The sequence below is a fragment of the Nicotiana tabacum genome, chromosome 18 (genome assembly GCF_000715075.1).
Source record: "Nicotiana tabacum cultivar K326 chromosome 18, ASM71507v2, whole genome shotgun sequence".
NCBI classification, from domain to species: Eukaryota; Viridiplantae; Streptophyta; class Magnoliopsida; order Solanales; family Solanaceae; genus Nicotiana; species Nicotiana tabacum.
In genome coordinates this window covers 34,815,235-34,829,423 of record NC_134097.1, presented here as the reverse complement: position 1 = coordinate 34,829,423, position 14,189 = coordinate 34,815,235, and the positions used below count along the sequence as shown (strand labels likewise).

Here is a 14,189-nt window from a genome sequence, read left to right as displayed (position 1 = left end):
CATGATCCCTTCTAAATCTTACCAATACCGTGCTTCACGAGTTCACGTTCAATTTTTTATATCCAAATGCCCATCTTATAATAAAAAGAAAAAAGAAGGATTAATTTAGTCAAAATTTTGCCAAATATTTAACTTGTATAAAATATCATTTGCTTCATTCCTTAGACTACTCGTTTCTTCTTTGAATAGGCAACCAAGTTTCATTGGAAAAATTGACTAACCATTAAATAAATTGCCAGGCCTTGCTATAAATACTTGTCTTCCCTTAATAGTTTTCACACACCAATCACTTCAAAGAAAATAGAAAGATCGTATTATAAGTATACGAATATGGCAAAGTCACTAGTGAGTTACACAACCTTCCTTGCTCTCCTCTTGTGCTTCCTCCTCATTTCATCCAATGGTTGGTACTTCTTTCATTTTCATTTCATTTGTGAAAAAGTTGTACGCATATATATTTTAAGTCCAAAAAATTGGTGTTTTTACAACAAAATAATGGTATATATACCTCAATCCCAAGCTAGTTGTAGTCGGTGTCTTTATAAATATTTGGACCCAAAACTACAATCCAATATTACATAAAATTGCAAAAATTCATTATAAATTAATTGATTTTACCCTAGTTGTTAACTTGCTATAGTCCTTTCGTAGTACAGGCAGCTAGCACCTAGGTGTGCCTTTGCACAATCAAATACGAACTCGCTAATATGAAATGATTATCATTACTGTTATAACTTAAAACCAAAAAAACATATATTTCAACATTTTTAGAAGAAATTCATATTTTCAATTCAAATAAATGATTTTCACCAAAAAAACAAACTTATGATATGTTTTTGTTCCTTACAGAGATGCAAGCGGCCGAGGGCAAACTTTGCCGAAGGAAGAGCAAGACATTTTCTGGCTATTGCTTTATTAGTGAACACTGCGACGAAGAATGCAAAGAGAAAGAGGGGGCAAAGAGGGGTATGTGCATTAAGAAGAGCATCTTTAGACGTTATTGCTACTGCTACCACAACTGCAAATAAGCATCAAATGCTCTCAGAATTCTCATTTCTATGTACGATAAATAAAAAGTGGTATGTTGTCTTGTGTCTGAAAGAATAAAAATACTACCAATTCACTAGAATTGTAGTGATTGTGAGAAGTACTAAATTATGTTTGTATTATCGTATTGTATGTACGATCGTTTCTTTAGGTCCGATCCATACTGTAGTTTTTGATGCCAAGTGAAATAATCTAAATAATTTCAAGAAAATTTTTGTGGTTATTTTGACTAAGTTGACTTGGCTTGTTGGCTATTATGATTAATGTTATCACGTCACAGAATTTTCAGTTTCATCTAGTATTTTGAAAAAATTATTGGTTGCAATACACCATATTCAAATCGTGAAGCAAAATATTGCATCATATAGGGCGCTATATATTAGAATGCAACTTCAACTCCTTGTGCAACGCGGAAATTCTAAAAAACAGTTGCTCTATTTCTATTCCCGTTTCTTATTTGCTCAGTATATTCCAAAGTCAACACTTCATAATTTAGTCTGTTCAAAACGATGCACATAAACTGCTTATATTACCCCCGAGTTTATTGGTCTAGCTACCTGATTTAATTGTAAATTAAAGTTGATTTTGTTAGTAGAACTTAGTTCATAAACAGAAAAACAAAAAACTAGAAAATTTAGCTTACAAAAAAGAAATAAAAAAATATTCCGAGCTTATAAATATTTTGTGTGTTCCTAAGGAATTAAATCTCTTCACTATTACTAAAGTTATTTAGATTAATTCCTATCAGAAAACGAAAAATTATACTGAAATAGCGGCACTACAAATTATTGAACTTTCGCGAACTCAAATGACGGAAAAAATCACAAAATGCAGATTCTATTTGATTTTAGAAATATGAAAAAACTTTTGAAATTTCTATTTTGAAAAATCTAAAACAATGCATTTGTATTTGCAGGTAATGAAAGAGTGAGATGGAGAATCCAAAAGGTGACTCCTCCATTTTCCATCGACCTTTAAAAAAACCCAACAGATTTCCCCTTTGAGTAGTCAACTGCTTGAAAGTGCCTATGAAAAGATAGAACAAATGCTTTAAATTAATTGCCATGCCTTACTATGAATATGTTAGAAATAAGCTTTAGAAGCGGCTCTCAGTAAAATTATTTTACTGTTTCAGCTTAGGAGTTATTTACTGTAGTAATTTTGGTTTGAATTTGAAATAATTTTGAACTAGTCTTTAGGAGCGAACTAGACTTTAGGAGTTTGTGTCACGACGCAAAATTCTCACCGTCGGGATCGTGGTGACGCCTAACATTTTATTTGCGAGGCAAGTCGACGATAGAGGATTATTAATGCCAACTTTAGCCAATTTCAATCAAGAACAATTAAGCTAAACAGAAGCTAAAACTGATTTGCGGAATAACATAAACCCGTAATATTTGATACAATTAGGATCTGGAGTCACAACTCACGAGCTACTATGATTTACTAAAAAGAGTCTGAAAGGAAATACACTATTCTGAAAGAAAAGAAACAGTAAAATAATAAGACTAGGAAGAGACTCCAGGGTTTGTGGACGCCAGCAGATCTACCTTGGGTCTTTAAGCAAGCAAGTCCAGCTGCTAACTTCACGATCAACTACGGCCGGTACCCAAATCTGCACAAGAAGTGCATAGTGTAGTATGAGTACAACCGACCCTATGTACTCGTAAGTGTCGAGCCTAAACTCGACGAAGTAGTGACGAGGATAAGACATGACACCTACATGATAAACATGTGAAGATAATAGCATATGTACAAATAACAATAAATAAGGGTTAGACAAGTAATATCGGGAGGGGGACTTGCTGAGGGGGATACAAGATAAGACAGTCACAGCAGAAATGATAACTAGAACAGTCAAAATATGCCTTGAACTAGTGAAAACAATTAAACACAATAAAGAAAAGTGCATGACATCACCTTCGTTCTTTTACTCTCAATCTCACAATATAAATCAATAGAAATGGCACGACATCACTCTTCGATCATTAACTCTCATAACAAGGGGCGGTATTAACCTTCGTGCATCAACACTCTCAATATGGCATGACATCACCCTTCGTGCATTATCACTCATAATATGGCACGACATCACCCTTCGTGCATTAACACTCACAATATGACACGACATCATCCTTTGTGCTTTAACACTCTCCCTTACCATAAAGCCATGAACAAATAACAACAAGGAGATAAAATAACAAGAACAGGCCTTATATCAACATTTGGTTCCACAATACCAACCTCAACTTTGAAATCAATACTCAATTATCACCAACAATCCGTAAACATGATAAGAATGATCAATTTAACAATATTAGTCTAAACATGGATAACATGATCAAAGGAAGCAATAATTACGAGAAACCAAGTCTCACCCGCATGCTTTAATCCGACAACAACGCATAGGTACTTGTCACCTCACATATACATTGTACCCAACATTTAAACATGTAGCAAATAGACAAACGAGTCATATTCCCTCAAGTAAAGGTTAACCACGACACTTACCTCGCTCCAAAGACCAAATTCAAAGCTCAATCACGGCTTTTCCTTTCAAACAAGCCTCTGAACCAACAAAATCTAGCAAATTACCAACCAAACGATTCAAATTAAGCCTTCGGAACTACCCACGATTGCAAAGAATTCAGTTGAGGTCATTATTGAAAAAGTCAACACCCAGGCCCGCTTGGTCCAAAACAGAGATTCAGACCAAAACTCGATTACCCATTCACCCCGAGCCCGGTTATATAATTTATTTTAGAATCCGACCTCAATTTGTGGTCTAAATCTCCATTTTACAAAAATCTCTAATTCTACCCAAAACCATTTCCACCATGAAAACTTTAAGTTTTAAGTTGAAATATTAGGAAAAGTGTGGAAGATTGAAAGAACCTAGTTTAGAATTACTTACCAATGATTTGGGAAGAAGAGCCCTTTGAAAAATCGCCTCTATGGTTTTCAAGTTTGAAACTTTGAAGAATAAACCAAAATTCTTGTCTAAGTCAAGTTTTGATTAGTTGTAGGTGTCACATTTGCGATGAATAGTTCACAAATACGAACTCTGATCCTTCGACAAATGCGACCCACTGGTTGCATTTGCGATCACTACTTGCCCAGCTCCCACTTCGCATATGCGAACATTGGCTCCCCTCAAATGTGACCTCTTGATCGCAAATGCAAACTATTACTGGCCTAGGTACTCTTCGCAAATGCGAAGAATTTGCTTGCAATTGCAAGCCTATTAACATGGGGAATGTTTGCAAATGTGAACACTGATCTTGCAAATGGAGATCAGACACCCGTTATAGAAATTGCAGAACCAGCAATGCTTTAAGTCAAATTTTCACTCTGTAGCCTATCGAAAACTCACCCAAACCTTCGAGGCTCTAAACCATAAGTGAACACAAGTCTAAAAACATATGAACTTGCTCGCGCGATCAAATCGCCAAAATAACACCTAGAATTACTAATAGAACACCAAATCAAATAAAAATTTTCTAGAAAACTTTGAAACTTCTATTTTCACAACCGGATGTCCGAATCATGTCAAACCCTATGTTTCTCACCAAATTTTACAGACAAGTCATAAATATGGTATTGGACCAATACCGGAATCCAGAACCAAAATATGAACCCGATATCTTAAAAGTCAAACATTTCAATTTCATTAAGCCTTTAACTTTCAATTTTTGACAAAGTCCAGTAACTCGGTCTAGGGATTTCCGAATTCAATTTCGAACATACGCCCGACTCCCAAATCACGATACGGGCCCATGGGTCTGTCAAAATAGGAATTCGGGTCCGTTTACTCAAAACGTTGACTGAAGTCAACTCAAATGGACTTTTAAGCAAAATTTTCATATTTTTATTAGTTTTTACATAAAAGCTTTCAGGAAACACGCCTGGACTGTGCATGCAAATCGAGGAGGGATAAAATAAGGTGTTTAAATCTCAAAAGCACAGAGTTGGAATCTAAAATATGAGATGACCTTTCGGGTCATCACATTCTCCACCTCTAAAATAACCGTTCTTCTCGAACAAACATAGAAAAGTACTCAGGCTAGTGAAAAGGTGGGGATATTTACTCTGCATGTCCGACTTAGACTCCCAAGTAGCTGCCTTGACGAGCTGACCTCTCTACTGCACTCGAACTGAAGGATAACTCTTTGATCTCAACTGACGAACCTGCTGGGCTAGAATAGTCACCGGCTTTTCCTCATAAGTCAAATCCTTGTCCAACTAAATAGTGTTGAAATCTAACACGTGGGATGGATCGCCATGATACTTTCGAAGGCAGGACACATGGAACACTGGATGAACTGCATATAAACTAGGTGGCAACGCGAGTTTGTAAACCACCTCTCCCACTCGCTCAAGAATCTCAAAAGGTCCGATATAACTAGGGCTCAACTTGCATTTCTTTCCGAACCTCATCATACCCATCATGGGTGATACCCTAAGCAACACTCTCTCTCCGATCATGAATGCAACATCACGAACTCTACGGTTGGTATTGTGAGCACGTGATTTTTGCCCTACAAGAACTACTCCCAAAAATTCAAAATAAAATAGTTTTGTGTTGCTTGTGATTTATTTGTACTTTTCTGTGCATGTTTATTTTTACTTTAATTAAGAAAGATACAAAAATATGTGTTGCATGTGCATTTAGGATTTAATTTTACAATTAGGAATTAATTAAACAATATTTGGATTTGCGAGAATGAAAATCACAAAAATATGTACTTTGCATTTAATCTCCAATTGTGTGATTTTATTTTAGTTGGTATTGTGTGTGATAATTGTTATTAGGAATTAATTAGTATTTTTAATTTGGTTTATAATTCAATTTAGAATTTTAGTTTTATTAATTAGGAAATAGAAGAAAAAGAAGAAAAAGAAACAAAATGGGAACCGGACCGAGCCAAATTGGCCACAGCCCAGTTCTTACCCAAAAAATCAGCCCAATACCCGACCCATTTCCACCAAAGACCAACCTGGTCTCAAGACAAACTAAACGACGTCGTTCCGTTTAGTGATTTGATCCAAGCCATCGATCTTAATTGATCCAACGGCCTGGATCTAATTTCGCTCCCAGTATATATTTTGCCAAACAGACCCCACCCCCTTCTCTCGTCTCTTCAGAGACCGAAACACACACCACCACACACCACCGCCTTCCGCCCGCCGGAAATTGCCCACGGCGGCGGACGGTGGCCAAACAACCCCAGAAATACACCCCTGAACCACCCTGTTCCCCCCTCTCCGATCTACACTCCATTAGCCTCGAATCATACTATAACTCCTCGAATCTTCGATCGAAGATCCCCGTCCCAAACCCTAGCCTGTCCATTTAACCCCAAAATCACACCCAATAATCCCCTTGACCTCCTAGTCGCCAACCACTAACCAAATTGGCTCGAATCCGAGTAAAACTCGTCGAATGACGGATCTAGGGTTCAACGGTTCGAGACTGTTTCGAAGCTGTCAGGGTTGAACGGGTTCTAGTTAGTATTATGAGTCTATTTCTGACTAAATAGACGTATAATACTAACTGGAACTCAAGTTCGAAAGGGCATGTTGGTGGGATCCGAGAAAAGAACAGTAAGGTCTTCTTAGCTTTTTTGTATATGTTTATTTGTCTGTGTTAAGTTGTAATTAGTCGCTGCTTCAGGTTTTCATCATTTTTGTCAAGTAATTCATCTGTGTTAAGTTGTAATTCATCATTTTGTCAAGTAATTCTTCCTCCTCTTTCGGACCTTTTTCTTGGTCCAGTTTGCTTCTGTTGATTAGCATATGCTATAAATTGTTGAATCGATTAAATAGTTTCATCAATTGGTCCGTTCATGTCTATAGTTCAGTTGTTCTCTTTAAGTTATTGGATGTTGTTTTATCTTCTGACCTTTGTATTCTCGGCCTCAAGGGTCATAGCTAGTATACTTGTTGTTCCAGCATTTTGTTCGAGGTTAATTTGGAGTTATATTTGTTCCCAATATAGATAGCTTATTCTCATGCATCTGTGTGAATCAATTTTTGACCTTAATAGTCCAGTCTGACTATTGCCCTGAATCATTGAATCCCCATCTTGGTTGAAATGCTGTTAGATTTGATCTGAGTTCAATTGGTGATTGAGTTTAATGATTCGAATCTACTTGTTTATTCTGTTAAGTTTGTTCTGATATAAATCTGACCTTGTTGAATTGTCCTAATGTTGTTGATTAGGAGTTAGTTCATTAGTCAATTGATAGGCTTAAATTGGTTATAGCTGAGGTTTCATACAGGTTTAAAAGGATTGGGGTAGGATAGTAATCACAGGGGTTTCAGGGGATAATTTGGGACCTAAAAGTTTTAAAATGGTTAGTTTAAGTGTTCTGTCCAGTAAGTACTAATGTAGCATTAAACTAATGCATTTGTTTAGTAGTAGTGGGGAACAAAACAGAATAGCATGGGGAGGCCTGATGGAATGAAATTAAAGTATGTACTACCCATAACCATTGAATTAAATAAAGAAAAGACAAGGGTTAGTGGTGAACAAGTGAATCAAAAACAGAACAAAACATACTCTAGTAGAGTTCTAAAGAATATCATGGGCAGAATTAGTTTCTTAATTCTACCTGAGTGCTCTTACGAGCTGGCAGGGTCAGTGTTTGAGTATAAAGGGAGGAGCCGGGATCAGTCTTGGGGGAGTGAGGAAGTTTTGGAGAGTTTTTTTTATTTAAAAAAGGCAGTCTTAGACAGCATTTTAAAAGCTAAGACATTCAGCTTTTTAGAGTTCGGGAGAGTTTAAGAACAGAAAGCCAAAAATATATTGTTTCATTACATTCATAGGTGTAATTCGAATTATGGACAGAGTTAAAGGGGGTTGGTTTTTGAAATTAGACTCAAAGGTGACACAAAAAGAATAGCAAGAAATATAGAAAAAAAAGCAATTAGTCCTCTTAGGTTCTGCATTTGATCCTTCTTTAAGCAGTAAAAAATAGCATTGCAAGCTTGAAGTAAGTGCCTGATTTTTAATTGTTGGGGTGTAGTTTCCAGTTTCAAATCTGTTTACTGGAGTGTTTGAGGTTCACTGGTTGGTTTTCTTGTTGAGTTTGAGGTCCAATTAGTTACCCAGAGTTATTTGTTGTTGCTGTTTGGTTTCACAACTGGTTATGAGTTTTGGTCAAGTGTTTTCCTAATTTGAAACTGGGTTTGGAGCTGTTTCTGAATTCCAATTTGTTGTCTGCTGGTGTTATTTGCTGCTGTTGTTGTTTGCCGTGCTGTACTGCTGCTGACTTCCTTTTTATTCTTCTGTTCACTCCAATCCAGGTACACAACTAAGCTCAATTTGATGTAACCTTGAGATGTAAACATGAAATGGAAGTGCTCGGGCCCTTAATTATTTGATGTTGTATCTGTAGCTCAGTAGATATAGATGATATGTAGTTGTATAGTCCAATTTGATCTATAACTCAATGAAATGTAGACTGTGAAGTTTGTACCTAATTAGGACTGTTTAAACTGTTAATTCGTGTTCATTAGTTGTAGACTTAGTATAGTTTAGTACTAATTTTAGTTAACATTGAGTTAAAAATCGGATATCAGTATTGTTTGGACCTACAATTAATTCAGAAGTCAACATGTGGTGCTTATTCCGATTTCAGGTTAAACGCGCTTTTAAAACAGCCCAACATGCTAGTTATTGATGTCCTCTCCTTTGTTCGTTAAGCTCACTATTTCGACGTAGGAACAAGTAATTGCATATTAATGGTTAATATCAATAGTCTACTTGAATTTGAATCAGTTAACTTATTTATGAATGTTAGCAGAATCAAATAACCGAGTCGTGTAGTTCAAAACTCGATCCAACATATGGATTGGGTTCTTTGGACCTAAAGTTGAAATGGCATTTGGTCTACTAATTTTCAATTGATAGACTATAGGATTTTCTAATATTAACTAATTAGGGCCCCCTTTTACTTATTTCTTTAGAGACAAATAAATAGAAGAATAATAGTCATTTTAGGATTAGTCTTTAAATAATAAATGAGACGAGCCTCGCCAAATAAAACACATAAGTTGCGGGGCCCTCAGTAAATATTGCGTTAAAATACTTTAGATTTCGGGACGGACCGTCTAATGAATTTCATGGCTTTCCTCAAAATAATAACGCGCTAGTCACTTTAGGCGCGCTTTTAATAAATTACTTTCTTAAACTCGGGTGCACATTTATGTGACCCAAATCCAAATCTCAACGGAGTCGAAATGTGTCAATAACCACGGGTGCATTGATGTGACGTGGTTCAAGACGTGTTTTCACGACGTTGCAATTCTCTCTTAAAATAACAACACTAAAAGCGGGAAAGAGTTAAAATTTGCACACAGGTCTAACATGTATAAAATCAGATAAATAAGCCGAATATGACAGTTGAGCGATCGTGCTAGAACCACGGAACTCAGGAATGCCTAACACCTTCTCCCGGGTTAACAGAATTCCTTATCTGGATTTCTGGTTCGCGGACTGTAATACAGAGTCATTTCTTCTCCTCGATTCGGGATTCAACCGGTGACTTGGGACACCATAAATCTCCCAAGTGGCAACTCTGAATTAAATAATAATTCCCGTTTCGATTGTCCTTTAATTGGAAAAAACTCCCTTACGCCCCTGCCGGCGCAGGTAGAAAGGAGGTGTGACAGCTCCGTCGACTCTGCTGGGGAACGAACCCAGAATCTCTGGTTCAGGGTTCAGAATTCAATCTTTAAATAATTGTTATAATTGGCTTGTTTTATCTGATTTTTTACATGTTTGGGCGTAATGTGCTAAGTGATGCTATTTACCGCTTTGATATTATCTGAACTGCATATAAACTACTACGAAGCCCTTCTCTTCTCATCTTCGGGGATGTGCTCGCTGGTCGAGACTCTCTATTCTGTTAGTGTTATACCTTGAAATAAGAAAGAGGCTCAGACAAGTTACTAAGCCGGATGGCCTTTTGGTTCCCGGTACGTAGCCCCCTTCTCTACTCGAGTTGTCTGCTCGGGTACACAGTTTAGAACAAATACCCAGGTTATGAACCTAGAATAACTCAGCTTCATCCCGGATCCCTAGTAGGAACGTTTGTTTTCATCACGTGCATTTGACTTTGGAGGCTCAACACAGGGGTTGGGTATGTCTAGGACAGGTGTACCAAAAATGACAAAAGACCATCCTGATGCATCTTACTTGCTGCTTGTGCATTTGTTTGCTTCGGACTTGCATACTGACTGGCTTTTAAATATTTTGAGGAAAGAGAGATAGAGGTACGAGGGTTAAAGAGAAATAATCGCATGTTTTGAAAAAAAGCCCAATGTCCAAATAGTGTCGAAATTCTGCCGAATTTTTGAGAAAATGAAAAAAAAAGAAGAAAAAAAAGAGTTTTTTTTTATGAAAAATAGTTTTATTTTCCAATGAAAAAAGAGTGTTGTTTTCAAAAGAAGTTTGTTTTATCGGCCCGAACTACGCCAGTTTGATTCTCACAGGGTGTGAGATACGTAGGCACCCCCCATCGGGTCCAATTTCACTTTTTGTGAAAATAGCCGAAAGAACAAAGTTTTTATTTAAAAATAATTAGGGTGATGCCATTCTTGTTAGGAATAGCCGAATGTCCCTAAAAGGGCGCCGAAAGGCTATTTTGCAAGAACAGCTGCCTATGGTCATTGTTTTCAAGGTTTTCACCGGTTAGCCGACACAACCTTAAAAACTTCGACCCCGAGGTGCTGAAAGGCCGTATTGGCAAAACCGGGTTTTATTTTAAATGAAAAAAAAGAAGAAAAAAAAAGAAGAAAAAAGTGTCCATGTTATCTTTGAGTCAATTGAATCGTGATTTTTGCTTAACCACCCTAATAAATATGCAGAATGACCACAAGTCAGAATTTACACGTAATATTTATGAACAATATCCCTTTGGAGTTGCACATGTGGTGGGATGACTTGGGCGAATCAGGGCACGACACTGTCAAGCTATACCTGGGAGGCGTCACTGGGTTGCTGAAGATTAATCCTAGGGGGGATATCATAAAGGCATTGGTCGCATTCTGGGACCCGGCTCACAATGTATTTCATTTCTCAGATTTTGAACTTACCCCAACATTGGAAGAAATAGTCGGATACATCGGGGTCCCAAGGTTCCTCTAAGACACCAGTACCTGATTGCTCCAAGGGTCGTAGCCGTACACATGTTCCTAGACTCTTTGAAAATAAGCAGGGGGTCCACAACCCAGACTTGGTAGCTAGTTTTTGTACTTTGCGGTTTATATACAACAGATATGGCCACATAGGGGGGTTCAACAAGCCGGAAAACAAAATCTGTAGCAAAGGAAACCGCCTTAAGTGGGAAGAACATAGGTATTTTGCATTCATGGTAGCCTTTTTGGGACTCCTGGTGTTTCCTAGAAAAGACGAGAACATTGACATACGGGTATCTGGGGTTGTCAGCACTTTACTTGCTCAGGCCAACAGCACCCTTGCACCCATGATAGTAGCTGAAATCTTCCGCGCTCTCACATCCTGCAAAGCCGGGGGAGACTTTTCTGAGGGGTGCAACGTGTTGCTGCAGATGTGGATGATCAAACACCTATGTCGTCGTCCTCAATTTATGAGTTGTGGGTCGACGGAGAAAACGTGCATAGAGGAATTTCCTACGAAGGTTGACGGAATCAGCTTACCAGAAGGGGTCACAGAGTGGACAACGCGCCTCCGTTCTTTCACTGCAAGCCAAATAGAATGGACATTTGGATGGTTGCCTGTGGATGAAATCATATATATGCCAGCCACTGGACCCCATTTCCTTTTGATGGGACTCAGGAGTTTTCAGCCCTATGCCCCGTATCGAGTATTGAGGCAGTTGGGGAGATGCCAAATAGTTCCGAAAGATGAAGATCTTAGCGGTCAAGTGGTCAAGATCGGGCCTAACGGATTCATAAAGCAGCAGTTTGACAAATTTGGAGCAAGTGTCAACACTTAACAGCAAATACATGCGTATGCGATCGGTCCAAAGGTGAAGTTTCGCCAAACTACTTTGCTTGGTATAGGAGAGAAATCGAGTTTGGGAGACCAGCCAAAAGACCCCATCACCAGGAGTTCGTCAAGGCGTCGCAAGAACAGTGGGATTGGTTGGCTAAAGAACATGGGTACATGGTTACAATAGGCAAATTGGAGAAGCAAGTCATGGATTTGCAATGAGAAAGATCTGCAGGCCGCCGCAGATGAGGGAGAGAAAAAGAAACTACCTAAAGAAAATGAGGCCCTCCGAGCTCAAATTCAGAAACTAAAAGTAGCGGCAGAAAATCAAGTCTGAAGTAACTGAGATGAAAAGCTCGTAGCTAACCTAAGGCAGAAAGTGAGTAACTATAGTTTCTATTTGAACAAAGCAGAAAGTGAATTGGCCGGGGATAAAAAACAATTAGCCAAAAATGCAGATGAACGGGTATGCTTGGTTAAGCAGTTGAGAGAAAGGTACGACGATGAGGTCACGAGGTTGAAGAAAAGGGTCATCGCCACGAGAAACAAAATGATCAAACAGGCAAGAGACTTCAAGGTTGAAAGGGAACACTGTCACACGACATTGGCACAATTAGAAATAGACTGGCAACAACTTCAGGAACAAAACTATGCAGCCAAGCAAACCTTGGAGGCCAGAGCCCAGCAGATTGGGCGTTTGTTACAAGAAAAGGGCATCATAAGAGAGAGAATTAGAAACATCGCTGATTACATCATTATGAAGTGCCACATTTGTGAGGGTATGACCCGCACTACATTCTTTGCGGCAGTGGTGACCTTTGTTAAGCAAATAATGAACAATTTGGACCGACTTCAAAGGGATCTTGCACATAGGCCCGTGGAGAGACCGAACGATGTCCCACGGACACCAGGAGCATTGATGTACTCATAATTTTTCGTTTGAATCTGTATTTCCTTCTCTGTCAGAGTCTGTGAGTCATGTTGTGTTTGCATTTTCTTTCTGTTTCGAGTCTGCATTTCTTTAGAGTATGATAGCTTGATTTTGGAGTCTGTTTGTCGTCTTTGCGTCAGAGTCTGTTGGTCTTTTGAAACTTGTTGATATTGAGACTGTGTAATCGAAGCATCTGTTTTATAAAAGCTAAAAATCCCAAAAATGTTTTATTTACTTGCACACTTATCTGACAGAACTACGCACGGTCTGATTCATGCGGGGACGTGATACATAGGAAATCTCTATAGGATTCGACCACCACTAAAAAAAAAGAAGGAAAATGAAAAATAAAGAAGGATAGAATAAAGAAAGAGGCACAATTATGAGAGGCCGGAATGACGCACGCAACCGAAGTAAATGCATGATAGAAATGGTTAATTGCCTAGGTGAATTACATCCCAACATGTAATTACATATGTGTTAAACTCTAAAAACTAACAAGTTTGTTGTAATCCAGAGAATTCAAGCAGTTAGTTTATTTAGAGGATACTAGCACATTATCATTACCAAACCAGATCGAAGGGACCAATACCGGAAATCATGTCTATCCTAGATGTCGACACTAGTGTTGAGGTAGAGGAGTTGGACGTCAATAAAATGAAAGAGGAGATGCTCAAGCTTAAGCAACAGATGGCCGAAATGTACCAGGCCTGGTCCAAAGGGCAATCACCGTCAACTTACCCTGCTAACCCTGCTTTTACCCAACCATTAGCTCAGTCTCAGGATCATCCTGCCACCGATCCAGGTTTTCCCATTTATCAACACTACCATGGCACTACTTCTCATACGCCACAAGCTCCACCACCAAAATCCATTCCATACCCTCCTCCGCCAATCACCCCTGTCTTTGTGGCATCTCCACCAGCTGCACTCCATAAATCCCAGAGTGAACCTGTGTTCCAAGCTCAGGACAACCAGTATTATCCCCCGGAGCTTACCTACCAGGGAAAGCAGAAAAACTGGCTAGAAATCCTGAACAGGAAGAGATGTTTAGAAAAATGAAAAGCATAGAACAATCCTTCAGGGATATGAGAGGGCTAGGAGGTCAGGTAAGTGTAGCTTACAAAGACCTGTGTTTGTTCCCAAACGTACAATTACCGGCGGGGTTCAAAATGCCCAAATTCGACTTGTACAACGGACATAGTGATCCGGTAGCTCATCTGAGAGGATTTT

General features: G+C 38.5%; 1 protein-coding gene across 1 annotated transcript; it reads left to right on the top strand.

The window, feature by feature from the left end:
• The first annotated feature begins 276 nt into the window (after positions 1-276).
• On the top strand, positions 277-1,270 carry LOC107764884 (defensin-like protein 1). The gene is made up of 2 exons (XM_016583466.2): positions 277-403; positions 850-1,270. Exons 1-2 carry the CDS (start codon positions 331-333, stop codon positions 1,026-1,028), a joined length of 252 nt encoding a protein of 83 aa, XP_016438952.1. The 5' UTR covers positions 277-330; the 3' UTR covers positions 1,029-1,270.
• Positions 1,271-14,189: the final 12,919 nt, after the last annotated feature.

What these genes read in the sequence shown, in the direction of transcription:
- LOC107764884 (XM_016583466.2), top strand. Translation starts at nt 331, where the DNA reads ATGGCAAAGTCACTAGTGAGTTACACAACCTTCCTTGCTCTCCTCTTG. An exon ending in CCTCCTCATTTCATCCAATG is followed by an intron (nt 404 to 849) that starts GTTGGTACTTCT and finishes TGTTCCTTACAG; the next exon opens with AGATGCAAGCGGCCGAGGGC.